The 27,201-nt window shown below is 43.3% G+C and overlaps 1 protein-coding gene and 1 pseudogene across 2 annotated transcripts in view; one reads left to right on the forward strand and one right to left on the reverse strand.

Annotated features, from left to right (window-relative positions):
- The window catches only part of NOTCH2 (notch receptor 2), a 149,026-nt gene that overhangs the window by 40,847 nt on the left and 80,978 nt on the right, over positions 1-27,201 (reverse strand). For both annotated transcript variants that reach the window (XM_074319094.2, XM_074319093.2), the window contains exons 6-12: positions 14,723-14,956; positions 13,206-13,361; positions 12,570-12,758; positions 11,468-11,581; positions 10,538-10,651; positions 8,663-8,896; positions 4,757-4,867 (exon numbers count right to left, since the gene is read on the reverse strand). In XM_074319094.2, the coding sequence (XP_074175195.2) occupies positions 4,757-4,867; positions 8,663-8,896; positions 10,538-10,651; positions 11,468-11,581; positions 12,570-12,758; positions 13,206-13,361; positions 14,723-14,956 (1,152 nt within the window). The remainder of the gene's footprint in view (positions 1-4,756; positions 4,868-8,662; positions 8,897-10,537; positions 10,652-11,467; positions 11,582-12,569; positions 12,759-13,205; positions 13,362-14,722; positions 14,957-27,201) is intronic.
- Positions 15,759-22,662, forward strand: LOC141568650 (ubiquitin-conjugating enzyme E2 D3 pseudogene; annotated as a pseudogene).

Genomic DNA, 27,201 nt, shown 5'->3' on the forward strand with positions numbered 1-27,201 from the left:
CTGGTAGTGGTTGCTGTTTTCCTCTTAAGTGTTTTATTAATAACTTATTTTGAAATACTACTTCCTTCGCCTCAACCTCTGAGTGTTTTAGATGTTTGCCACTGGCACCAACGTGTGAGCCAGAAGTCTTCAGCCCGCAATGCAGTGGAGGAGAGGAAAAGGCCTTCTTCATTTTCTGTCCTTTTTTGGGAAATATCTTCTCAGAAGCCAGTGCTTCCAAGTTTTCTTCATTTGCTTTTAATACTCTTTCAAGAATCACTTTTAAAGCCATCTTGAGCCAAGGGGGTTCAGTGCTTCCGTGTGCAGTTGACTATGCAACTGACCACTGCTTTGACGTCTAGGTCCCTCCCTCAAGCTGTCTCCAGTCTCCACCCAGCATCAGACACGCCTAGCACAAGGGGCTGCACTGGTTGGGCTCAGAGACTACTGCATGAGACGTGAACCAGTTTCTCACCTTGTAGGCAGGTACTCAGCAAATTAGTGTCCAATGAATGAAATCACAGTACAGGTCAGACTCGAGAGTCTGGGGTTGGATGTCAGAAAGTCCCGTACGCGAGGTCTAGTCATTCAGTCAGCAACCATTACTGAGTGTTTCCTCTGTGCTACATACTGTTTGAGACACTGACCGAGAAAGACGATTAGGGACGTCCCTGCCTTCTGGGAATTCACAGTCCTAGCGGTGTGACTCACTCGCTGATTACACAGACACATCAAGCTCTAGCTCTCAGTGCTTTTCTGTTAAACGGGGAAAATAAAACTTCCCTATTACTTTTTTTTTTTTTTTTGCTTTGTTAACTTTTTATTGAGATGTAATTGACATAAAACATTGTGTAACTTGAAGGTTTGATACTTTTATATCGTGCATTCGATCTCCAGAAGTTATTTTTCTACTAGTTGCAGGTCTGTATTCTTAAACATCTCCCCAGTTCCCCACCCCCTCTCCCAGCGCCCAGTAACCACTGTTCTCTGTTTTTACGAGTTGAGGTTTTTTATATTCTGCATGTAAGTGATATCATACAGTATTTGTCTTTCTCTGTCTGACTTATCTCAGTATAATGCCTTAAAGGTCTATCCATTTTTTCCCAAATGGCAACATTTCCTTGTTTCCCACAGATGAATAATATTCCTGTGTGTGTGTGTGTGTGTGTGTGTGTGTGTGTGTGTGTGTACACATATCACATCTTCTTTACCCTTCATCCACTGATGGACACTTAGGTTGTTTCCATATCTTGGCTATAGTGAATAATGCTGCAGTGAACATGTGTGTGCAGATAGCTCTTCAAGATAATCATTTCAACTCCTTTGGATATATACTTAGGAATGCAATTGCTAGATTATTTGGCAGTTCTGTTTTTGATTTTTTGAGGAACTGCCGTACTGTTTTCCACAATGTCTGTACTATTTTATATCCTCACCAACAGTGTATAAGGACTCCCTTTCTTTACTCCACATCCTTGCCAACATTTGTTATATCTTATCTTTTGGATAACAGCCATCTTATCAGGTGGGAGGTGATACATACATCTCATTGTGGTTTGGATTTGTATTTCCCTGATGATAAGTGATGTTGAGCATCTTTTCATGTACCTATGGGCCATTTGTATGTCTTTTTTGGAAAAATATCTATTCAGGAGGTCATTTGCCCTTTTTTTATTTTCCTGATTCTAAACATTTCTTTGTTTTCCTTCATCATTTATGCATTTTGAATGTAGCCACATGGTTTATACTTTCTTCCATAGTCTTTGGTCATTTTCTTATGTATACAATCTGGGTTTCTGATTATACTTTAAATCTTTGTAAAAGTATGAACTCATTTTCTACCACCTTTGCTACGATGTAATGCTCCTCGTTTCTCCTGGTCTTAGCAGTGTGCCTCTGCAGGATATGCCACTGTTGGGTTGACTCAGGGCCAGAGAACCAAAAAAGCTACTGCATGTTTAACATTCATAAATTCATAATTTATAGACATGTATACACTTTACTACTGATTAGAAACTACTGCAAGAGATTTAGACAGAGAAGAGAGTATAAACTCATGCCTATTTTTTTAAATTGTATTTTGCTGATTTTACATGGTTTTATAATGACATTGTAATACAGATTATCTGGTAGAGTTGTTACGATTAGCCTTTCAAATGCTATTTGAAAATCACTAGAGTTTGGTAGATTATGCAGCTTTCAAAACTTTACCTGTTTCAGATGATTTTGAATTTTTAAATACAAACAATGACTTATAGCTTAAAAATACAATCAGTCTGTGGTTAAATTGGGTAGCTCTGAAAATTAGAGTGCACACTTCCAGTATTCTCCACCTGGAAATTATTGTCCAATAATATTTTCTAAAATTATGGTTAGCTACTGTTGCCTATTGTGTTTTTCAAAATTGAGGTATAATTAATATATAACATTATATTAGTTTCAGGTATACCACATAATTTGATATCTGTATATATTTCAAAATGATCACCATAAGTCTAGTTAACATTCGCCACTGTACGTAGTGACAAAATCTCTTTTTGTGTCCTTTGCACATTTTAATTGTATTATTTGCTTATTTGCTAGTGAATTATGAGTTCTTTATATATTTTGAATATTAATCTCTTATCAGATATATCATTTATAAATATTTTCTCCCATTATGTAGGTTGCCTTTCAATTTATTGATTGTTTCCTTTGCTGTACAGAAGCTCTTTAGTTTAATGTAGTCCCACTTGTTTCTTTTTGTTTTTGTTGACTGTGATTTTTATTTCTTATCCATCCTATCTACTTTTATGGGCTGTAATGAGAAGTCTGCAAAATAATAGCTATGAAGATAAAACTGAGAAAGTAGTTTGTAAAATTGAAAAGTAGTTTATAGAAGAAGTACCACATGATTTCTTACTTTTCCCATTCAATCAGCAAGTATTATAAAGAGGCCTGAGGAGAACAGAAAATTTAGCCTTTAAACAACTCCCTCAAATCTGTCAAAGCTGTTATCAAAATGGGTTTTTAAAAAGTACTAGTAATAGAACAAAACAAAGAATAAACCACCTCACATTTACAGCTCATGAGCATATACCACAGTTAGTTGTCTCTGATATTTTCAGCAGCTGACTTGGAAAAAAAAAAAAAAAAAAGCCAGACATAGAAAACAGTTCCAAGAACAGGGTACCACCCAGTAACCAAAACATTCCATTTCTTGGTTATGTAGTTTCATGCTACACCTAAGTTTATTTTAGAATATTTTAAGCCTATGTTCTCCCTCCTTGACCTTCCAAGTTTGCTGAATGTTAAAAAGAGAGGGGCTATGATTTGTTGGCATTTCAAAAAAAAAGGTTCAGTCTAAGGCTTATGTATCTTTAAAAAAGCCACAATAGGCATGCCTTCAGGCTATCCAGTGAAGTGGGAATGAGCATAGGCTGCAGAGTAAGAATGCCTGGGCAGAATCCGACCCAGAGTGCACTGCTAATGTTAACCTCACCTCTCTCAGCTCTGGGTTTCTCATCAATACTGTAGGAATGATAATAGCAGTGACAATTAAATGAGATCAGGCACGTAATGGAATGCCTAGCTCAAAAGAAATCCTTAATAATTGAGAGCAATTCTCTTCTCACTACCCATTTAACAAAAATGCCCCTAATATCCTATCAAGCAGGAATTTTTGTATATTCAGGTGACTGTTAATTAGTGTTGGAGAAATGCATTTTAGGACACAGGAATATCTCTGGGGACCAGCAGCAGTGCTGGCCATACGTGTGGGAGAGCTTTCGTCAGGCCCGTCTTCTGAGTGTCTCTTACTGCCCAGGGAGTAGAGTGACTCATGGGACCCGCACCACCATCGTACAGCAGGAATGAAGATTGTGAAATACAGAGGAAAGTAAATTCCTGACAGGCGACAGGCAGACGTCCACTTCCCTTGCTTTCGGCTGCCTTCTGACACCGTAGTTTAAAGAGCTCTGAGAGAAGCTTGTCACACTGGTTGCAAATGACCACATGGTATTTATGAAACGGTAACATCACATATAGGTTAGTGCCTGCCTGTGTGTGGCACTCTCTGGAGGACGGGCCCAGTATATGCCCTCTGATGTCATTAACAAGGGGTCTCAGGTGTCCTCAGTAGCCTCTGGCACTATTTGATCAGGACGTTAAAAGATAAAGGTCACTGATTACCAACAAATGAGAGAGAGGATGTGTGTGCGTTTGTGTGTGTGCACACGTGTGTGTGTGTAAATGCTGTAGCTGCTTATAATTTAAGAGGCATTATAAGCAGTTTTATTTTAGGCACTTCCTTCCTTCCTCCTGGGGGGAAAACATATCACTGATATCAGCCAAATTAGGTGGGTCCTCTCAGGTTCAAGCCTCATCCAACAAGCTCCATAGGAAGAAGTTCTCAGAAGGAAAAAAGCATCGAGGTTTTGCATACACTTAGCTTGGCTGTGCCTTCACGGAAAGCATTCCCTACTAAGGGTCGAAAAATCAAGGTGGTTTGGAAGCTAGATAACTCAAGCACAGTGACAGAAGCTTATGGTCTGACTAGAAATTCTTTTCAGGTAGCTCTACACTATGGCCTAAAAACCCTACCGAATGAAAAGTTTCATGGTACGGTATAGGGAAGGCCTGTAAGCAGAAAACCAAGCCAGAGACACACAAGAACACACATTTAACCTTCCAAGAGACAAAGAAGTAGGAAACATTGGAAACGTAGTTTTCCGTTAGATGCCCTTTGCCCAAAGTGATGGGGTGGCAGGTGAGTCCTCCCAATGAAAAGGAGCCTTACCTGTGAAGCCTGGTGAGCAGACACAGCTGTAACGATTAACTCCATCCATGCACATGCCATGGACACAAGGGTTACTTGCACAGTCGTCAAAATTGATTTCACAATTAACACCTGCAAAGATAAAAGCCAAGCGAGACCGTGAAATATTACCACAGAGATACCAATGGTGTCTGCGTGTAATGCTGGGTATTAAGACTCTAAGCGTATCCAGGCAGCCCTGGGGAGAGTAAAGCAGCAGCTCTCAAACTGCAGTCCCCAGGCCCTGCCAGGGGACCATGAGGTCAGAATGATCCTCGTCACTCTACTAAGCGATGAGGTGCCTGTGTTTCACTGTGGTGGCATTTGCACTGATGGTGCAAAAGCAATGGGGGTAGGACTGCTGGCAACTTAGCCGGAACTAAGGCATCGGCACCAAACTGTGGCAGTTGTCATTGTATCCCTCACCTCCACACACACACAGTAAAAACCAAACAAAAAGACAGTTTCGCTTAAGGAGGATTTTGGTGAAGCGGTCGAAATGATTAACTTCATTATTTTATTGTATCTTGATCCTGGAGTCTACGAGGTTGGACAATTAGGCTCACGAACTTAATTGTCACACCTCGTATGTCGACTGTGCTGTGTGATGAAATGGAAAGTATACGTAAAGCGATTCCATGGCATCGGAAGTACAGAGTTGTCTCCAGGAAAAGCAGCTACGTGATTGAGTTTTGAACTGAAGCAGTTGCTTTTATCACGGAGTCCCATTTTAATGGAAAGAATGACAGACAGACAAACCAGGGCTACTCAGACCCAAGGATTTAGCTCATATTAAGTGAAAAAAGCAAGCCTGTCATTTCAAGGAAAACAAGTGACTGCATTGTGCTCCAAAGATAAGATTTAAGTTTTCACATGAAAATGAGAATTTTGGAACTTGTACCCACCACTGTAAGCTTGAAACTGACAGTCACTATTCTGGGCTAAAATTCAGGATAAATCTTTACGAGTCTGGTAACTCCCTCCTGGAATATGCTGCCTTCCTCCCGATTTATTTCCCTGTGAACTGCAGAATTTGGCTATGTTACGAAAGGTTTAATTGAACATATGGATAAATAAATGGTAGGGATACGCTAATCACATTGTTACCATTATTTTGTAAAAATACTCAGGATTTTTCAGTATTTATTCAACATGAATTTAGTGTGGGTTTTTTTTTTTGTTTTTGTTTTTAGGTATCATAGAAGAATACTTTCGTAGTTTAAAGAGTCTGAAAATAAAGCCTGGTAATAAAGATTATAAACTAACCAACGAAACTTCCATGACAAAATCCCATATTTTTTTATTCACTCACACGTGGTATTAATATTTATTACTAACACCAATTACATTACAAATGTATTGAGCCATTATATGCAAAGTACGCTGCATCTCACTTTACATAACTTTTCTCTCCACTTCTCCCTTAACTGCCAAATCAAGTTGTGTTACACCTGCTTTATAACAACTTGTACAATTACGGCAGCACAGCTGGGATGTGAACTTGGTTCTCTGGACACTACACGCTTCACCACATCATAACTGGTCACTCCGTGAGTAAGGAGGTTGTATTGCTTCACTGGACACAAAGGACGCAAGAGTTTCCATACTCCTTGTATACAAGTGCACCCCTTTAGGACATGTGTCCAGCCCTTGGCTGACAACCCCCATTTACCCACATTCCACCAAACAGGCCCCAGAAAGCCGTGGTGGTCTAGTGTGACTCCGCCCCCAAGACCATGTTTAATCTGAGCAGGAACAGACAGCCAGCCCAAGCTGGGCCAATGAGATTTCCTCATTGGAATGTAGGTCTATGACCTGTGTGACCTCTGGCCTGCAAATGGCCCTGCTGCCTGCTAATCTCCGCAAAGCCTTATTGTTCAAAACTCACTTGAAATCCGTAAGATGCTTCTTGTGCTTTCACTAAATTCTTTCTATTTCTCTGTTTTATAGTTGTTGTTTGTTAATAATTCTTTAGGTTAGTCAAGTTGGAGTCTGTGACTTGAAACCAAAAAAGAAAACTTACTTAAAACAGCTTCCCATCACAAGACCGCAGGTGAAGAAGACACCAGCAGTGACTTTGGACAGTACATCTCATGTTCAGGACCCAGTCAGTGAGACACCGGCTCTAATTAGCACATTGTAAAGTATCCCTTCTGTCTACACACTCACCCGAACCCCAACCTGCCGACTTAGGACCATATTATGAGTGCGTTGTGAATTCTTACTCTAGAACTCGAGAGTCTGTTCATAATGATTCATCGAATGAATCCTTGCACCCAGACCCCTATGTGCCAGGTCTCAATCCACCCATTACAAGATTTTTTTATATTGCCTGCATCTCCTTGCTTTAATTCTCCTGTCACCCACAGGAATAAATCTGGCAGTTTTCTGAGAGATTCTGGGCCTTTCTTCTCTGTGCTGCGCGCACACCACTCGTATTTACTTCTTGCCTTTCTAGTGACAGCTACTTACACCTTGCCTGCGCTGTCCTCCCCAGGGAACACACCTGATACATCCTGGCATGCTGATATAATCACAGAGCAAACAAGTGCTTGCTAACCCACCACTCACCCAGGTTTCCAGTATGCTTGTTATAATGGGCATGATAGCAGGGCCTAAAACAGCCCCGCCATTCTAAAGGCATCCATTCAATTGCTTGTAAATCTCTCAAATTTCTTTTCGGACTGCAATTTCTCATGTCTGGGGACCAGCCCGGAAGCAAATTGCTTTTGGAAGGTTTCACAAAGATCTATTCAGCCCTTTTAGTGAGTTATCTAAACGGGGGGTGGGGGAAGGCATTTTCAACTGGGAAGGCATGGGATGTTTTTCATATGCTTGAGCAACTCAAAAAGGACTTTGTTTTCAAACTTGGCATGTACGAGGTCCTGGATGAAGACCAGGGCCTTTGACAAGTTTGAAGAAATGGATTTGGAAATAACAAAATAAAATGAGAACAGCTAACTACCTCCCCCACCTTTACCCTCATCCCTGGGCCATTTTCCTTAAATTGAGAACGAGTTCGCAATAAATCACTCCCTGGTATGGGCAGGTTCCCTTCTAACAACGGCACACACTAGTTAATCTTCCACTAATACATTTTCCTTTGATCTGAGACATAGTGCTTCTCTGTCCATTAACCACAGTTGTGACCATAATGACTCCTCGAATAAGTAAAACAGAATCCAGTGAGACCTGTGAAATGCCGCTGCCTGAGAAAATAATTCAACATGTCCCCAGCAAGGAGTAGCGTGCCCTCACAGCTAACAAACGGTCCTGCAACCCGGCATCAGGAAATGGCAATGAACTCAGGATGACAAGTGTTGGTCCTGCATTCTAATTTACAGTGACTGGGGTATACTGCAAAGTCTGTCCTCTCCCTCACAATCCCCCCAAAAGCCCAAGCCCACCGGAGATAAGCGGCAGATGCAAAGGGTTAAAGATGGTGGACTCAGAAATCGAGAGAAAAGTATTGGAAAGATGGGGGAGGGAGGGGGAGAGGAAGGCGGGGGAACCACCAACTTCATTAGCCTGAGTGCTGCGGGGGTTAAAAAAAAAAAAAAAAAGCACAATGAAATCAAGCCACAAAAGCAAGAGGGTTTTCAACTTTAAATAATAATTGCAATATTTTTGAAGTGGCGTGACCCCTTTTAAACACAACACATACACAAAACCAGCAGCTTCCTAAAGCTACCGTCTCTAATTTCTTCCCTGGCTAGTGCCACCTCCCTCCGAGACATTTCTGGCCATGACTTTGGCTGTGCTTCCCAGAAAAAAAGGACGATTTTTTTAGGTATCTAAGCATATGCCAAGGAGGTCTGAGACATCTGTGTAAATGGATTTTGAGAAGCGGTGAAACCTCCAAAGGAGACGTAAAGAGAGTGGGCTTACCTGACGTGCCCGGCTGGCAGTTGCACTGGTAGCCATTTACCAGGTCGATGCAGCGACCCTCATTTAAGCAAGGGCTGCTGTAGCACTCGTCTATCTGGTCACTGCAGATGGCACCCATGTAGCCAGGGTTGCAGACGCAGGTGTAGGAGTCAATCCCGTCTTGACACTGGCCATGGTGGCAGGGGTCGGGGTCACAGTTGTCAATGTTCTCCTCACATAGCACGCCAGTGAATCCTTGGAAGGAATTTTATCAGGGAGGTGTAAGAACCAAGGCTGATACTGGGCGCCGGGACCGAAGGGTAGCCACGCCCACCCATCCTACCTGTCCCACGCGCCACCATTTATCCTGCCGCCAGGAGCGGATGAATTAAACTACTTGCATTGATTTAAAAGGCAGGTCTAGGGAGTTGTGCTTAAAATAAAGGTTTTCAAATCAAATTTGTAGAATTCAAACACCTTCTCCTAAACGATCTATGGTTTCGTTGTAAAGATGCTTTAACTGCCTCTTCAGCCCATACTGGGCTTCAGGGGGAATAGCTCTCGATATTTGTCCTCTTTACATTTATATTCCTTTCCTCCCACACCCACTATACAGGTCCTGTATTAATGGTTTCATGGACCCTATCTTCTTAGAAGTCCGAGAGCTTTTCTTTATTCCTCTCAACCCCTCCCCGAGTCCTTTGCATATATAGTGCGTTTTCAACAAATACTTGTTGAATAAAATGAATGAACAAGTTATGAGCATTTGAAAGAAAAAGGGACAAATAAAACTTGTTCATTCAACATTACATCTCTTTTAAAAAAAGCTTCAGTAAGGCTCTCCTCCCTTTTAAACACAAGTTCAAGGTTCTTCATCTCTCCCCCGTAAAGGTTATTCTCCGGGAGCGAGAGGATGACAAAATCTAGTCACCAACCGGAGACGACAGTTTGTGAAAAGAGGAGGAAGTTAGCGGTTCATCTGACAGGACCTGGTCTAAGTAGGGTTTATAGGTGGTGATGTTCTGATACCATGGAAATATTAATTCTCTGAGTTTATTTTTGTGACTTGGTTTGCTTTTCTGTGATCAGAGAGAAATCAGGCACGTGATGTTTAAAATCCTTTCAGAACCCATTTTCTAAAATAAGAAAAAGGTCTTGAATTCTATTCATGACTCCTTTCTCTCTTACGCAGTGGGATAAAGAGGAAATTGGCAAATCACCTTTTCTAATAATTTGTAGTCCTTCTCTATAATACTGGTCTGTGCAGAAGCAAATGTGTCACAGGGGATGTTTGGCATATTCAGATCACATCCCAATGAGAAATGTGGCCACGCATTTGTAAACAGGCGCGTTTTGACTTCAGTAGCGGGAGTCAGGGGCGAGGACCCAAACTGTCCCAGCCAGGGCGCTCGCTCTCCTGTTCAGACACACACCTGACTCTCACCGCCTGAGTCGTGCAGATACACACCTGCCGCTCGCTGCATGAGTCATCTTTCGTGCGGTAAACCTCTGCCTGTGCACACAACTGCCCTTAGATTTCTGGGCCTTTGTTCAATCACTTGCCTCCAGAAACACAGAGACAGACCTCCTGCTGAGAAGCCCCAATGAAAAATAGCTTTCAAATGGAATTCTTCCCTTTCCCAAAGGACAAGTCAAGCCAGCTGGAAACTCAGCGCTGCCAAAATCTGGACACCAAGTGTCCAGGCCAGGCCACTATTGTGCTGGAGGAGGCAGGTGTTGTAGAAGGAAACAGGGCAGAACACATGCAGGAAGGAGAGGAGTCTAAACACAGCAGCCCCTGTGATGGGACTGGCCTGCTGGGGCAGTGAGAAGAGGACAGACTCCTAGTTGTTCAGGGAGGCCTCCCAGGGGAATAAAAGGTGAGGAAAGCCTTACCTGTGGCACACTGGCATTCGTAGCCGTTTGGGTGATCGATACACTTGGCCCCATTTAGACAGGGAGTACTGGAACAGTCGTCAATATCAATCTGGCAGACGGGCCCAGTGAAACCTTAAAAGGGCACAGTGAGAGCACAAGTCAGAAGATCAGCCTATGTCTTCCGTTACGATGAGAAGGATGCCAAAGGAACTTTGGGTGAAGTTACCGGCAGGGCTTACACCAATGGGTCAGCAAAAGTACAATTATTCTCCCCCATCAGGTAACTGGGAGAATCAGGAGAAGCTCAGGCCATCGGAGGCAGGCACCTGTGTGTGTCTCCACCTCTGTGTCTCCCCCACACAGATTCCCTTCTAGTTAAAATAGGGACTGAATGGTTATAGGTGGCGCCCTCAAACGAGTGTGTCAGAAGACCTGGGACCTTCTCTCTGAAGAAACAACAAGAAAGGCTACAGTCTGTGGCAGAGAGTTTGCCACGTCTTCAACAGTAGCTTTGGGGAGTGAAAGGCGAGGCAGAGCTTTCTCTGGAAAAAGTGACTTGTGTTGTCCCTTTCTGGACCCAGGGCTGAAATGTCTAAACAGAATAATCTCACAAAGGGGTTTCAAGAATATGACCCATGGGGAAAAACACAAAATCCCGAGTAGCCTAAAACTAAGGCTTCTAGGAGGTACAAACTTTGTGAAATACACACACAGACTGCGAGGTCATGGGCCATTCAGAACAGACTTGGACTTCTGGCCACAAAGGATTTGAAAGACACACTCGCTGACCAAATTCCCCATTTCTGTGCACACACACTCCCATCCTGAAGGGCTCCCTTTAATGACTTCCTCATGCCCAGCCCACACACGTTCTCTCCCTCCTCCCTTCCCTGTGGTCAGTCCATTTTGCGCTTTCAAAGAAAACAGGGGCAGGTGGTGGGCACTTACCAGGCGGACACAGACACTGGAAGCGATTGACTTTATCCACACACTGCCCATTGTTCACACAAGGGTTGCTCTGACATTCGTTTATCTCCAGTTCACAATGCACACCTTTGAAACCTGAACAAAACGGACCACACAAGTGGCTCAGAAAGAGCGAAAGGCACATTCTAGCCAAGAAAGCACAAATGTGCAAAGATGACTACATCCGCGACGAGCAGAACATTTCTGCAGAGGGCAAAGGGGGCTCTGCCACGATGGAAAATAGTGACCGTTAGATCGGATGGAAGGCTCAGGGATATCAGGTCACTGTGGAGAGGGGGCAGCGGTGACCTCCAAAGACACTGGCAGGGCCCAGCATGCCATCAGAGGCTGCCCGCACTCCCTGACCAGCCGAGGCTGCCCGCACTCCCTGACCAGCCCAGGCTTTGCTTTCAGCAGTGCCAGGGTCATGGGCTCCCTACTCCGTGTTGCTGAACACCAGCAGAGTTTGAGATATCGCTGCTCTCAGGATGTAAGTCAAGGGCAGGAGGGCCTCCCGAGGCCAGAGCGGCTAGCTAGCATCCTTAATGAGGCAAAGCAGCCACGGTCAGCCTTCGCTGTAAGATGGATTGAGCAGTGCTCTCTGAGGATTCAAGACATGGTCTCTGCAGAAGAGTTCCACAATACAACCAATGAACCTGTGTACGTCACTGTGGATAAATGGTAAGTTCCTATATAATTACGGGTAAAATGAATTTCTATAATTGGGATGGCATGGTTCTTTGTAAAATATAAGGGAATCAGGAAAGCTTGCTATTGAAAGGATTCTTATGGTAAATTCTTTATTAAATTAAAGAACATTTGCATAAAAACAATCACTTCTGAACTTTTCCCTTACATGCAACTCATGTTGACAGAGGGGCTTATTTAATTTGGTCTCCACAGCTCTAAGAATTCTAACGCTGTCTCTCTCCTTAAGGGTCCTCTTGGCTGGAACCCCTGTTTCCTTGGGAATTAAATGCTGACGGAGCTCACGGAATTGCCGCTGTATATTGAGTGCCCCACCTGAGAGAGGTGCAGTTTGGTACCTCCAGCCCAGACCCCACACACCAACGGGCCCAAGTACCTGGCATGCACAGACAGGTGAAGCCTCCAATCTTATCCAGACAGGTGGCATCGTTCTGGCAGGGGTCAGAATGGCACTCGTTGATGTCCATCTCGCAACGAGGCCCTGCATAGCCCTTCAGACACTCGCAGTGGAAAGAACCATCCGTGTTCACACATTTTCCTGCGTGCTCACAAGGGTTGCTATTGGCTGGAAGAGACAAGCACCAGTTACCGGGACCAAAGCCCTCGATGCAGCTTCCACACAAGTGCACTACAGGAGTGGGTCTGCTTGTGACAGCATTAAAAGGCCAGGCACTAAAAGTCTGCTTCTCAATTTCCTATGTTCTTATTCACAAATTGATTAAATAATAAGACTAGGGTAATCTCAACTCTTGTGCGTTTCTACTGCTCTTTTGACCAACCTGTCACTAAGATAGGGCTTTGTATTAAGAATCAAGCATAGACCTTCCATATAGTACAACTCCTAGAAGAAAATACATGGTTACGCTGAAAGGTTAGTTGTAAACAGTGGGTATGTAACAGGGGAGAGCTGATGTTGGGTGAAACATGCTCCTAGAGGAAAATGGGCTTCGGTTTAAATGCTTGCTGAGCTGGACAGACAACATGGGGAAGAGGAAAGGTTCCGTGAACTCACCCATGGTGCACTCATCCACGTCTTCTGTACAGTCAGCCCCTTTGTAGCCTTGGGGGCAGGTGCAAATGTACTGCCCGTTCAGAGGGTTGGTGTCACACAGCGCTCCCTTGTGGCAAGGATTGCTGATGCATGCATCATCCAGATGGCATAGGAGACCTGTCACAGGTTGGGGCGAGAACAAAGAAAATGTCCCTGTACTTGGGGAAGAGTTGTCTCTTTCATGAAGGAGGGAAAACCTTATATTGGCTCATGAAATCCAATCAGGAGATGGCGGCCACTTCTGCTCTGCCTGATCCCACCTCAGAGACATGCTGCAGCCAGCAGCCAAGCAAAGAGCTTCTGCAGACAATCCTGGTTGTCTGGTGCTCTGACTAATGCTCAGTTAGACCTTTCCTCAAGGGTAGAGTCATAGCCGCAGCCATAAAGGGAAATGGTTAGATGACAGAGATAGGAAAATGGGGGTATCCTTCCCACAGTGCTAACAGACTTAGCAAATAAAAACAGAGGATGCCTAGTTCAACAGGAATTCCAGATAAACACCAAATAATGTTTTACTCTATGTCCCAAATATTGCATGCATCCTCTATCACTATATTTGGCCACCTGCTTTCCCAAAATCGTGCTACCTGCTGATCACGGGGCCGCCAGCATTTCACTAGCCTCAGGAGGAAAAAACAGCCGACCGTCATCAGCCTGTACTAGGTCAGCCTTTTAACAGTGTCAGCATTCTTGGCTCAAGTGCCCTCAGCACTCTGAAGATCCTATTAAGCCCCATGTTCTGCGTGGTTCACATGGGAACTGGATTTTCCAGTCTGCAATTAGCTTAAGAACAGGTAACTAAGGGTTCTTCTACAAAGCTGGAGGCGGGGCTCTTGGAAAGGCACAGCTATGAGAACATTTCAGAAGAGCTGGGCCCAGAGTTCTCTCACCCAAGCTATCTCCTTGCATCGCATTCCGCCCTTCATTGCTCAGGACTTCTAGAACTAGAAGCTGTTACACTGGGAGGCTAGAGCGATGTTAACTTTGCAGTCAGTAAAATCCTCCCTGACAGGACTATGGCTACAGACACTGAGAGCTGAAAGGCACTTAACTGCGTCTCTCCTGCTCACTCCTTCTGAATAAAGAGATTATTTCTTCTTCAAACAAAGTCCCGAAGTCCATTAATCATTTTGTCTCAATTAGTCATTTGTCTCAACTTCCGAGACATGAATCTTAATTTCTGAGGTGCTTTTCAGCCTCAGACTTGAAGGTCAACAGATGCTCCCAAGGGAAGAGTAACTAACTTTCATTTTCTTAGGATGAAGAGCGAAGGGACACAGAGTTGAGATGAGAGTGAAACGTCCCAAGGAAGAAGACTAACTTCACAACACTTCGGGTAACGATGATCTTTCAAGAACAATCCCGAGTGATCCGTTCTTACAGATGGTAGTTACAAGGACACAGCTATGGAGATGACAGAGAAGGAGGCAGAAAGCCCCAATGCTCACCAGCCCCTTCTGTCCTTCTGCTGGCCTTACCTGCCTTTCCTTCTGGGCACATGCAAGAGAAGGAGGCCACCCGGTCAATGCAGGTGGATCCCACGGTGCAGGAGGCGAAGGCACAATCATCGATGTTCTCGCTGCAGTCATCTCCACTCCAGCCATTAACACACACACAGCCATAGCCTCCATTGCGATTGGTGCAGGTGCCGCCATTTTGACAGGCATTGGGTTGCAGCAGGCACTCGTCCACGTCCTCGGTGCAGAACTGTCCTTTGGGGGGAAACATGCCTTGGGTTAGGGCTCTTAAGTCTCAAAGGGTTTGTCCTATACCAGCCCTCACACATTCTTCACCCTCGTGCGACTTGCCTGACATCAAGACAAGCAGCACTCACTGCAGATGAGGGCCTCACGTAAATTGTAAGGCCACCTTGAGCCCTCCACGTGACATTTACTCTAGGCAAACCATGGACAGGAGTTGCTATCCTTAGGAACTCTGAGAACATGAGGATTTAGCCAACCTATCAAAGAGAAGATGTCTTTTAGGATCCTGACTCAGTTAAATTCCTGGGACAATGAATATATAACTGAGAAGAGCGAAGAGAGAAGAGCCTAAGAGATGAGTAAGGAAAAGAATAATGAGAAGGAATCTAAAAGTCAAAATGTTAGGGCAATTGTTCTATATCTTGACTATCAATGTCAATATTCTGGTTATGATACTGTACAGTAGTTTTGCAAGAGGGAGGCTTGGTAGAGGGTACAGGGTATCTCTCTGTGTTAATACTTATCATTGCATGTGAAATTACAATTATCTCAAAATAAAAAGTTTAATTAAACATGAAAGCAAGGGCAAGCAAAGGTAGCGAGAAGAGATTCAGGACAGTAAAAGCCATGGTGCAATATGGACGTGAAAAACACAGCCAAGATAATGAGCCTGGAGCAGATGGTGCTCAGCCAGAGGCAACCAAGCTTTAAGGACGCGGCTCTGCAGATTAAGACGCAAAAAGTCATCCCAATGCAAGAGAAGATGGAAAAAGGACCAGTTTGCTCTGCCTGAAAAAGAGCAAGCCGGAGAATGCGAAACAGGCGAGCACATATGGACTTCCTGCAGGTCACTAAAGGGTGGGGGCTGTGGCAAAGGCTCTCGGGCCCCATGAAAAGGAACAAGAGCATGTCGGCAACTGACAAGCAAGGAGTTTGTGATAAGCAAGCAGGTTAGTGCTGGGCCCGTTGATCTGTTGATGCATTGATTGAATACTCTTGACTATGTCGATGAATTGGTCTTATTGGAGGTTTTCTAATACCGGTTTAGAGAGCTACCAAAGGCAACTCATATTCAGGTCACCTGAAGTCTCTAAAATACAACCCAACAAGTGGCTAAAACTCAAAAACACCTCGAGGTTTTTCTTTCTTTGTAAAAGAACTCAATGAATCATTCAGAAAGGCATTCTGATGAAGAGACCGCTTCATGAAAAAGCGCGTGACGCTTATACTCAGAAAACGCCAAGGCTATCCCTGGTCCCCAGAATACGTGACGATAATTCAACCGGCTGAAGTACTTTCAGAAAGCCTGAAGTGTGCTCAGCTGTGTAGCCATCACTGTTAGCAGGAGCTAATTGTGCCTGATTTAATCTAACGGACCACCCATTCTTTACTTCCATTATTACACCATTCTTTCCACCCATACAACAGAGCCAACACCACTCTACTGCACTTATTTCACTGTACATCTCTCATCACTTGGCTGCAAGCAAACTGAGTTCCTCAACTATACATGAGATAATTTTTGTTAAAGTTCAAGCACAATGCGTGGTTCATAGTCGGCACTCGATGGCTTTGGTTTCCTTTCCCAAGAATGCTCTAAGAGGTAAACTGACTTGCCTAGTGTGAGGTTCCCTGCACTCAAGGAGCTGGGATTTGAACTAGACCTGCTCGCCTCTAACATTCTTAACCCTGAGGTGTGAACCTGACCATATCACCACCACCTCTGTGTGTCTGTTTCCCAAGCACACAAAGGCATGGGGAAGTGGACAGGATGAAGAAGACGAGGATGAAAATCATGACCCACACAGTCGGATGGCTGGAAAAACTCCTGATTGCAAACTACTATCCAAAACTCAAATGTACGTTTGGGTAGAGTTCACTAGTTTTTGTTTGTTTTTGGGTTTTTTTTGTTTTGTTTTTTGAGTTCACTAGTTTTTGAATGAGACGGCTATGTGAAGGTGAGATACCTGCCCTGGACACCCTACGACTGTCTGTCTGTTAGATAGTTTGTTAGGAAATCACCTTGATCACACTGGCGTACACATAATTTTCTATAGAATGGATCATTTTTCTCTCTGTTTCAGGCACATTTCTCTAGAATAGCATTCCTTCCCAGGTTCATTTCTGTCAGAATTTTCTTCTCCGCCTCATTCCAGTTCTATCAACTAGTTTTTAAGTGCAGAAAGTAGAAGACAGTAACCCAGGCGGCCACTACAACTGTTTGTTCAAAAGTTCCCAGTAGCACGTCTGTTACCTAGGAGACGGCACTGGCTGTGCGTCATCACCCTCTTGGCCCAGGAGGAAACCAATGCCGAAGCCTAAAACTAAGAAATGGGAGGCTCACAAAGGTGAGGTAAGCTTCCCGAGGTCCTAAACCAGTGAGTGGGAATGCTGGCATTCAAACCCAGCTCAGGCTGACTCTAAATCTGTGGCTTTTTCCATCGCAGCCACTGTATCCAGCCCTGCATTTGATCAACAAGATTTGCAGGCTAGGTCCCTGATCCTTGGGTCTCTTTTTTTTTGTACTGGTAAGTATTTTATTTTTTTATTAGTTTCAGGTGTACAAAACAACATAATGATTAGACATTTATGCCCCCCACAAAGTGATAACGCCACCACGTCTACGACCCATCTGACATTGTACATAGCTATTACAATATCATTGACTATATTCCCTATGCTGTACTTTACATCCCGTGACTATATATAATGGGGGTGCCAAAAAAATGCATACAAGGGGACACTTTGGTCAACATTGCTCAAGCAGTAATTTGCCATAATCAGAAGTGTCTGAATGCTGATGGTAACCACTTTGAGCACCTCTTGTAATTGCAGAAGTCAAATGTGACTTGTATTCATAATTTGTTATCAGTATACATTGAGTATTACAATTTTAATACAGTTTTCCTTTCTTAAAATGTGTGTACATTTTTTTGGCACTCTCTATAATGATATATATATGTGTGTGTGTGTGTGTGTGTATATGAGGTTTATATATATTATATGTATAGTTGACATTCTAGTTGACTCATTATAGTTGACAATATTATTTTATATTAGTTTCAGGTGTAGAGCGCAATGGTCAGGCATCTACACAGTCTATGAAGTGATGCCCCCAATAAGTCCCGTACCCATCTGGCCCTATATAGTCACGGGGATCCTAGGGCCTTAAAGCACACTGAGAAGGCCCGGAAGCATGAAACAGTTAAAGGACACCCTTGGTAGAAATGAATAATGGCAAAAGGTCACTAAATATTGAAATAGGAAAATTTCTTGGTAATCATCTAGAGGGGGTGGGTACATCTAGGTCACCCAGCTTTTTCCACTATAGCCTGGGCTGGAGGGAGATGCTCGGTGATAGTGGTAAGGTTAGATTTTGAAGATATCACAATGATTGAAGTGTGTAGTCTTTGTCTGGGGTTTATAAAGAGAAAGGTTGGAGGTGGTAAGAAGCTTTGAGTTCAACTCTGAATTCTGAACTTGATACAACAAGCAAAGGGCAGTTGCTGTAGGTTCATGGGTGGGGGAAGACGTGATCAAAACTGCCTTTGAAGATCAGTCTGCCCGTAGAATAGAGGAGGGACTTAAAGCAAATGACTTTCTGTTCACAGGGAGCGAGGGAGAGATCAGTAAGTTATGAGCTACCTAGCACATAAAAGCCTCTGGTGAAAAGGGAGAGCTGCGTTGACCATGGCCCGCCAAGCTACTAAATCTTCAGTCCCAACAAGTCTCAGCATGTGCCATCGCCTGTCTCAACACACACACTTGGCTGGTCAATTCCAAAAAGACGCTGTACGAAGCTCAGTTAGGCACGTTTTTGAGGGCATCAATTATCCCTCTTAGTAATCTCACCTCACAGTTGCTGCCATCTAACACTGGCACTAAGGCAGTGGGCTGTTAGGCCCTTCTCATTTTCTGTGTGTGAAAGAAAGAGAAGTAACTTGTTTCGAGAAACTACCTTTTCTCCTGCTCCCGTGAGTCTAGACTACCTTGGTAGGAAATGTCACACTCCCTTCACGTATTTTACTCCAGCCATGATGGCCAACTGTTGATTCCTTGAACATGAACTTATTTCCACTCTCAGAGCCTCTGTATATCCTGTTCTCTTTACCCCAAAAATGCTTCTCCCTCTTCTTTATATGGCTGCTTCTTTTTCATCCTATGACTTCTTTTGTAAGTTAGGTAGATCTCCAAATTCACATCTCCCATTTTCCTCCATCATTGCATCTATTCCATTCAATCGGTTATCAAAAGTTGTAATTTTACATTTATTTACTCTTTAGAGTCTCTGCCCCTGTTAGATTATCATCTTCACGAGGGCAGGGAACTGTGCCTGCCGTTCACCTCAGGTTACGTGTCAGGCACTGTAGTAGGCATTTGGGATTCATTGGTGGTAACCTAAACCCTAGACCTTAGATCTCATCTGAAGTGCTCATTTTACAGATGAGGAAATGAGGACCAGAGAGGCAGAGTGACTTGTCCACATTTGCACAGCGAGCTGGAAGAAGAATCAGAAACAGATAAAATTCAAAATGGAAATCGTGAGGTGCTGAAATGGCTGTTGGGGTTGTGAGATCACAGCCCATCACGTTAGCTTTCAAAATGGGGAAGGGGACTCTGAGTTGACTGCTGGGGGACAGGGCAGGATTGGGACACATGGGGGAACAGTGAGACACCTCAGTAGTTCTACTAAGGAAAATGACATGTTAAATCACCATGAGAAAAATAAGCATGCTGAATTGGTTTTCCGGAAGTAGGGTGACTTTCACGCTGGTCTTTTCCTATTGCCCCATCCTGCTGTCTGAGAACCATAGGTTGGTTAACGTTCTGGGTACAGCTGTGGCAGTAACTGTAACAGCGTGAACCCAACAGGATCGGACTGAAATGGAAGCCATGAGCTGGGTCTCACGAACATCAGGTTCTAGCTCAGTGAGCCACTGAGCACGAAACAGACACCATCTGTGCGCTACAACATACCGGGACACAAACAGCCCACTGTGGCTCTCTCAAGATACCATAAACAAACCATCAATCTGACGGAGTTACAAGGGACTGGGAAGTAAGAGGAGGAGGGGGGAAAAGGAAAAGAAATGCTCACTGAGCCTTAGCACTTTGGGAAGAAGAAGCCCTCACTCTCCCTAGTCATCTCTCAACTGTGAAGTGTGTGGGAAAAACTTTTATCACATCAATGGCCCTGTTAAGGGTCAACTCTCATTGCAACAACAATCACCGCATGAGAACATATATAAAAAGAGCGTGGCTGGCCCTTGCCCTGACCCTGCTACCTCCTCTTCTAGGGTTAAAGCAAGAGAATTCGGTCTCCAATGCAGCCGTCCAACCGACAGTTACCCAAGCTCCTGAGATGTGGAACTTCATCTTTCCACATCATAGCAGACCTCTGTCCTATAAAACCTTCTCCTCCAAACACTGGGGATTTTCCACTCCGCTGCTAAAGTGAACGAACAGAGGACAAGCCTGACTCTACTGCCTGCTGGGATTAAAGCGGGTTGAAACATTCTGTATAAATACTGGTCTAATGAGAGAATGCGTGCGTGCGCACATACGCAAGCACACGATTGCGTAGACGAGGCCTGGGGTATGCAGTGGTTAAGGGGATCATGGAGGGGTGGGGGATACACATTCGGAGAAACACAAGCATCTCACGAAATGGTCCCCCTAATGCCAGATGCCATCATCTTTTCCAGACGCCTCCAAAGCCTGGTTCCCCTGCATCCTGGTCGATATATTTTCTATAGAGTCACCCCCGGAGTGGTGTGGCTTGTGCCACTTGCCTGTTCAAACCCTTTGATGACTTCCATTACACTTGGATATAATTCTAAACCAGCCATGTTTTCTGCCTACCTCTCTAGGTTCACCTTTTGAAACGCCACTAGCTGTAGTCAGTCTGGCTTTTTTTTTTTCTGAATATGATCACAATCTTTCTTCCCATTGGGGTCTTTGCACATGCTGTTCCCTGTGCCTGGGACATTTTTACCCCCACCTTTCCCTAATTCTTCCTCACTGTCCACAGATGAAATAATTACCTTCTCAATGAGACCTTGCACGCCTACCCCACACTCAATTATTTTTGCCTGTTACTATGCTCTCCTAATAACCTTTACTTTTCCCGAAGGCATTTATTACAGGTCAAAATTTTACACATCATCATATGACTTATGTCTGTGTTCCTTACTAAACTGTATGTTCCACGAAGAAACGGGTGGTCGCTCTTTACTTCGTCAGTGGATCTCCAGCACCTTAGCAGCGTCCAGCTAATAATATTTCTTCAGAAGTATTCAAAACCATTTGTTAAACAATGGTTTATCTGCTCCTGTGTTCTCTTGGGGATGGAGTCTTCCTAACCCCCATAATCATCCCTCAATTCATCTCCCTCATTCCTCAGGGTGTCTCTGTTCTATTCAGACGCCCAACATTTCCATCGTCCCCTTGTCTACATCCAGCCGTCAAGACACAACACTTTTATTCCACCCCCCCTCCTTAGCTGCTGAACTCCATCTCATGTGTACCACAAATTCATCCTGCCTTTTGACCCTAATCCTTCAACTACGTCTCAAGGGTGACTCTACATTGTGATGGGTGCCTTCCTTCTTCAACTGAAACCTAAGATTTCCCTAAAGACCATATTCCAGTCAACCCTCTTCAACAGATGTCCTCCTCTTCTTCCAATCGCCTCCGTCTGCATGAAGGTAAATAGGCAGAGAATCCATTTTCCCTTTACTCCCTAGTGTTGCTACTGCCTTTAAACAGTAAAATTCATTTGTTAAGCTATTTCTAGGTACCAGACCCTGTGATAAGTGTTTACACTGATTACCAAACCTTCCCCTACAATTGGTGTCGTTTTCCAGATGCAGCACAGATCTGGTCCACACTGAGGAAAGACACTGAAATATCTCAGGCAGGTAAGAAGAAGAGAACCCAACAACAGCCCTAAATTTGGAGGGTTGAAGGTGGGAAATATAATAATCCAACTCATTCATTCATTCATTCATTCATTCACTTGTTTAACAAACACGTATATTCTATGTGTCAGGCCTCAACCGAGACACATTGGGATGATAGTGGTAAACAAAACAGTTGTGGCTTCTACGCTGCAGAACTTATAGACAAATATGGGTTTCAGAACCAAGCAAACAATTACAATAGAGGGTAATAAGTGCCCTAATAGAAACATCTTGCTTTGGGAGCACAGAGTAGGAGAACAGAGAAGAAATATGTTCTGCAGGTCCAATTGAGGATGGTATGTTTCACTGCAAGCCACAATTATGGGACCCAGTGACATCCCGTATCAAAGCAGTGTGACAATTCAATTTTTTGTGACAATTCATTTCCCTACACACTACCCCTTCAAACCACCTATGTCTGCATTAGCAATAATTTATCGTTCACACATTAATAGTAATGGCAGCATTTGGCTCCATATTCTAAGATCACAGGGGTCTCCTGCTTTAACTATTTCTCAAGTTCTTTTCTCCACTGCTATGTAATCCAGACTCAGATGAGCCCCTAGTGCCAGAGATTGCACGGATCTGTGAAACAGAGGTAAGTACAACAAAATACCTCGGGAACAGACTCGGAAGCATACCATGCCATGCTTAAAGCCAGAATAACCTGCATGATAGCTGAATGAACTTTAAATTAGTTAGAGAGACTTTATATGCTAACCAGGTTGTGTAGAGTGAGCATGTGCGAGAGTGTGTGTAGGGCAGGGGGCGTGGGGGGTACTTCAAGCAGAAGGAAGTGTCTGCGTATAGGTTTGAATAGAAGAGAGAGCATAGCTCATTTGAGGCAATGAAAAAAAAATCAGGGTGGTCATACAAGGTGTGTGTTGGGAGATACGGCTGGAGAGGAAGTTAGACGTAGGGCCAGAGACAGGGAGGACCCATGGAAGCGTTTTAAGCGAAGAACCAGCCCGATCCAATCCGTGTCTCAGAAAGCCCACTCTGCTGCTGTGGGGAGAACGGACTGAACTCCATCTCACCCTTCCAGGTCAACAGCAACTTAAAGCACAGGGACGTCCGTCCCAGGGCTCCTGTGGTTGCCACAGCAACGAGAAAGTCTGCAGTGCATCTGGGGCAAATTCCGGATGCAGCAGCATCAAAGCACATCCAGGCTCAGCCACTATGGAGAGCAATGGACGCTGTGCCAAAGCTGGACGTTCAGAAAGCTGACCCCTGGCACGGAGGCTTCTCCCCACAGAGAAGAAAATGGTGCCAAGCTTCAGTCCCCCTGCCGGGAGGCTCACACTCTGGTTCTTTCCTCACCTCCTTGGGTTGCTGGGCTGTTAAACCAGTTTATATAAAGAGTCCCTCACCTCACTGGGAGAAAAACTCTGCAGCAGGGGTTTCGTACAGAATCAACCTACTCTACTCAAGGGCAAGCAGTTACTATGAGCAGAATAAGTAAAATGGGGGATAAAATGGCACCTATTAAAACATCCTGCAATGTAAAAGATGGGGAACAGACCACTGAAGGTGCAGACAAAGAGCATATTTGTGAAAATATTCACTTCCAGAAACTAAAACATTTTAGAAAGAACTACTTGTGTGCTCTCAAGAAATGTAGACGCATGTAGGTTCTAAAAAGCAATGGAAAAGAATATAGGACATCAGACTGAAGAAAGGAGGCAGGAGCAGAGACAGGCAGAAATAGAGATGACATAGATACAATGAGTAAATATCATAATAATATAAAATGCAGTTCAAATAAAAACCAGAATTGGAAGCTATAAAGAACAAAACTGACAATGAAGGAAAACAAATCAGTGTTATGAAGGAAAAGCTCCAGAAGCTCTCATAAAATGCAAGGGAGAAAACAGGCAAATTAAAATAGTGAGGAGAGAAAGTTGGAGCTCGGAAAGAATGAAGACCGAATGAAAACGTAACAGGTGTTCCCGAAAACACAAAAACAAACGAAAAACAAAATATTTTCTTTGGTAAGAACAGACCTAAGTGTGCAGATCCAAAGGGCTCAAAAAGTACTAGGATAAAAAAACAATAGGAAATATACCTTTACCGACATTGGTTAAAGATTTGATTTGAGAGAGAAGAGACAGAGATAGAGACGGACTTGCCTGACATTGAACTTCCCTACAATACTCACAACAAAAAGCAAAGGAACAATGTCTAGAAACTTGGTAAGATTAATTTGTGACCCAATAATTCAATATCTAGGCAAGATGCCATTTGTGTATAAAGGCAACCAAATCAAAAGATATTTTTCAAATATCCAAGAGGTCTGAAGATAGGCCAACATGTAACTTTTCTGGAAAAAAAAAATACACAAAGATGTACTCATTTGATTGAAAAACTAAATGAAAATTAAGAACTCAGGAATGAAAAGGTTGTGATATAAATGTACTGGTAGTTAACATAACACAAGTTACGCATAGAACTTTTGTCCATAGAACTAAAATACTATAAATTGGATTATAAAACAGTGTAAGTATTAAGAATAAATTCAAAAGAACATGCATAAAATCTTTAAATTCAATAATAATAATGCAATAATATGAATTTTTAGATCCCAGATCATACAAACTGAAGAGTGAAGAGAAGCTATAAGAGAAGTAAAATCATGCTTATTTCTCATCTTACAGAAAAGACAATTAGTACATGCGGTTTCATTTTTCACACTTTTAAAAAAGTACATAGAGGGATTCAAATCCAAATTTTCCTAAACATGTATACCTTGAAAAGAACTAAATACTATAATTGAAATCACTTCACCTCTATCTATTGTCCTCATGGACCAATTTCCACTTCCTTGAATGACTTAAGCACATGGCTTATGTTCTCATTCTTTCCTTTCCCATCTCCCATCAACTAAACATCTGGATTGAGGACCAAGAAGGTCATCTGAGCCAAGAGCTCTTACTTTTCTCGATTCAACAGACCTCCACACCCACAAATATACTCACACTCTGGATCTCATTATAAGACATTCAGTGTTCCAATTCCAAGATCTCAAACTTGGTATTTCCATTTTCTGACTATAATTTCCCATCTCCCTCCTTTCCCATTCCCAACAATCATTTCACCTAATTTATCCCCCACTGAAACTTGTAAAAGTAAACCTCTCCTAAATCACCCAGTTCATTAACCAACCCCCTTCTAACTGCTTTAACTCTGACTCCAGGCCAAGGTTCCATGGTCAGTCACATGAATGACATTTCTGTTCCCCATGGATCTCCCCCTCTCCCTTTTTTAGCAGTTCCCCTTGCAATTTGGCCGTCTTAACTCCTTTCTATTGAAACTACATTTTAGAAGACTTTCAATGACCTCAAAAATTCTGATTAATTCTTTGCAGTTATCATTCTTATTTGAGTCTCCTGGTTGTCATCCATTCAATAACCACCATTTGTTAAAATCAGTCCTGGGAATGTCAAAATAAGTAAGACCAGTTCCCAGTCCTCCAGAGGCTGAGAATCTACCAGGCAAGGCAAGCATATAAACCTGGAAGAGCGGTAAGATGCTACAGGTGCTATAACAGAGGCACGTAGTCTTGAGTTAAGCGTGCAATCTTAATTTGTAGGCGGGCATTTTCCCGCCAAATCGCGTTGTAACGCGGAGCTTTTTTGACATTTTCTCGCCAAAATTAGACTTTCCGTAAAATGTTCATATCTTTCGATCTATTTGATATTTTTCTATGAAACTTTCAGTGTTTCAGTTTAAAAAGAGGTCTCTATTTATTTACTTTGCAAAATTTTTGCCGGTTCCAACTAGAGGCGATATGACGAGTTTACTCGTTTCCCACAAAAAATGTGTTAAAATGTACCCCCTGACTCAGTGATGCTATCTGTAATGGCAGAGCTTCTCTCCAAGTCTCACACATCCCCTTTTCTCACCTTCCTTCTTTGGATCCCTTTCCTCATCCATTTTCTTAAGTGTGGACATTTCTCACAACTCTGTTCTTCTTACTACACACACTTTCCCTTACAGACTTGATACATTCCCAAGGCAACCAAAAGCAAGACTGAAATTCTGAGTCTCTAGCCCCTACCTGTATTCTGACCTCCTGGGTCTTACTGCTGAATGTTTTCATTTGGAAAACTCACCTCAAAATCACCATCAACTCTAGCTCGTTTATGTCTGTCAATAGCTCCCACATTCCCGCATACTCAGATTCAAAACAGAAGTTATCTCTTCTCAAGCTCCCTCCTCACCCAGCCAAATACTCAGATGGTCTCCCATTCCTATCCATCCTTCTTTCAAACTCACGTGCATTTATACTTTCTACCTCCTATTGTGGTTATGTGCAATTTTTTTATTTCTGCCTAGTGAGTTTGATTATTCTTTAAAGATAGGAATTTATATATGAGGTATGATTAAAAAATATGGTGAATGTTTAAATTAAAAAAATTATCATAGTGAAAGACACATTGCTATTAATTCCCCTCAAAATGCTCCCCCTCGCTTCGAACACACTTATCCCATCGTTCTTGCCACTTTCTGAAGCAGTTCTGGAAGTCCTCTTTCGTGAGTGTCTTTAGCTGTGCTGTCATGGCTGCCTCGATGTCCTGAATAGATTCAAAACATTTCCCTTTAATGGTCATTTTGACTTTGAGGAAGAACCAGAAGTCACATGGTGCCAGATCTGGTGAATAAGGTGGATGAGGACACACCGTAATGCTTTTATTTGACAGAAATTGCTGTACCAGAAGTGATGTGTGACATGGAGCATTGTCATAATGGAGGATGATTTACAGCACACTTTAAAACACACCTTCTCTCAACCGTAGCTCATACCCAACTGACTGCACCGAACAAATTGAAACTTGTCACACACTGTTACTAAGGTTCCACGTGCTGCTTCCACTTCCCGTACTGAAGATCCCTGCCATTCTGTTGGATGGCACTCAGCAGCAGCATTCACTGTATTTCTTGATCACACCTTGGTATTTCTCCTTTGTGTCTCTTCTAGCATCCAGCACGGTATATTGAATATAACACTTATGCAATAAATGCCTATTATTGAAGCTAGCTCACAACCCTTCTATGGGGGCTTGAAAAGCCATGAATGAAACTGGATCGTGCCTGGAATGTAGCTAAAGCCAGCCACGGAATCATGGGCCACAGGGCAGGAAAGACCCCTCAGCCTCACCTCCTGCATTTGGTGGAGGGCTACACTAACCACTCACCCCTGTCCCTACCCACACAACCACTAATCAGTTCTGAGACCTCTGGGATGATGGCGCTGCAGGTTAGACTCTGGCAGTCTGCCCAACTGACAGCAAA

Source organism: Rhinolophus sinicus, chromosome 7 (genome assembly GCF_057876585.1).
Source record: "Rhinolophus sinicus isolate RSI-liver-muscle chromosome 7, RSI-T2T, whole genome shotgun sequence".
Taxonomy (NCBI): domain Eukaryota; kingdom Metazoa; phylum Chordata; class Mammalia; order Chiroptera; family Rhinolophidae; genus Rhinolophus; species Rhinolophus sinicus.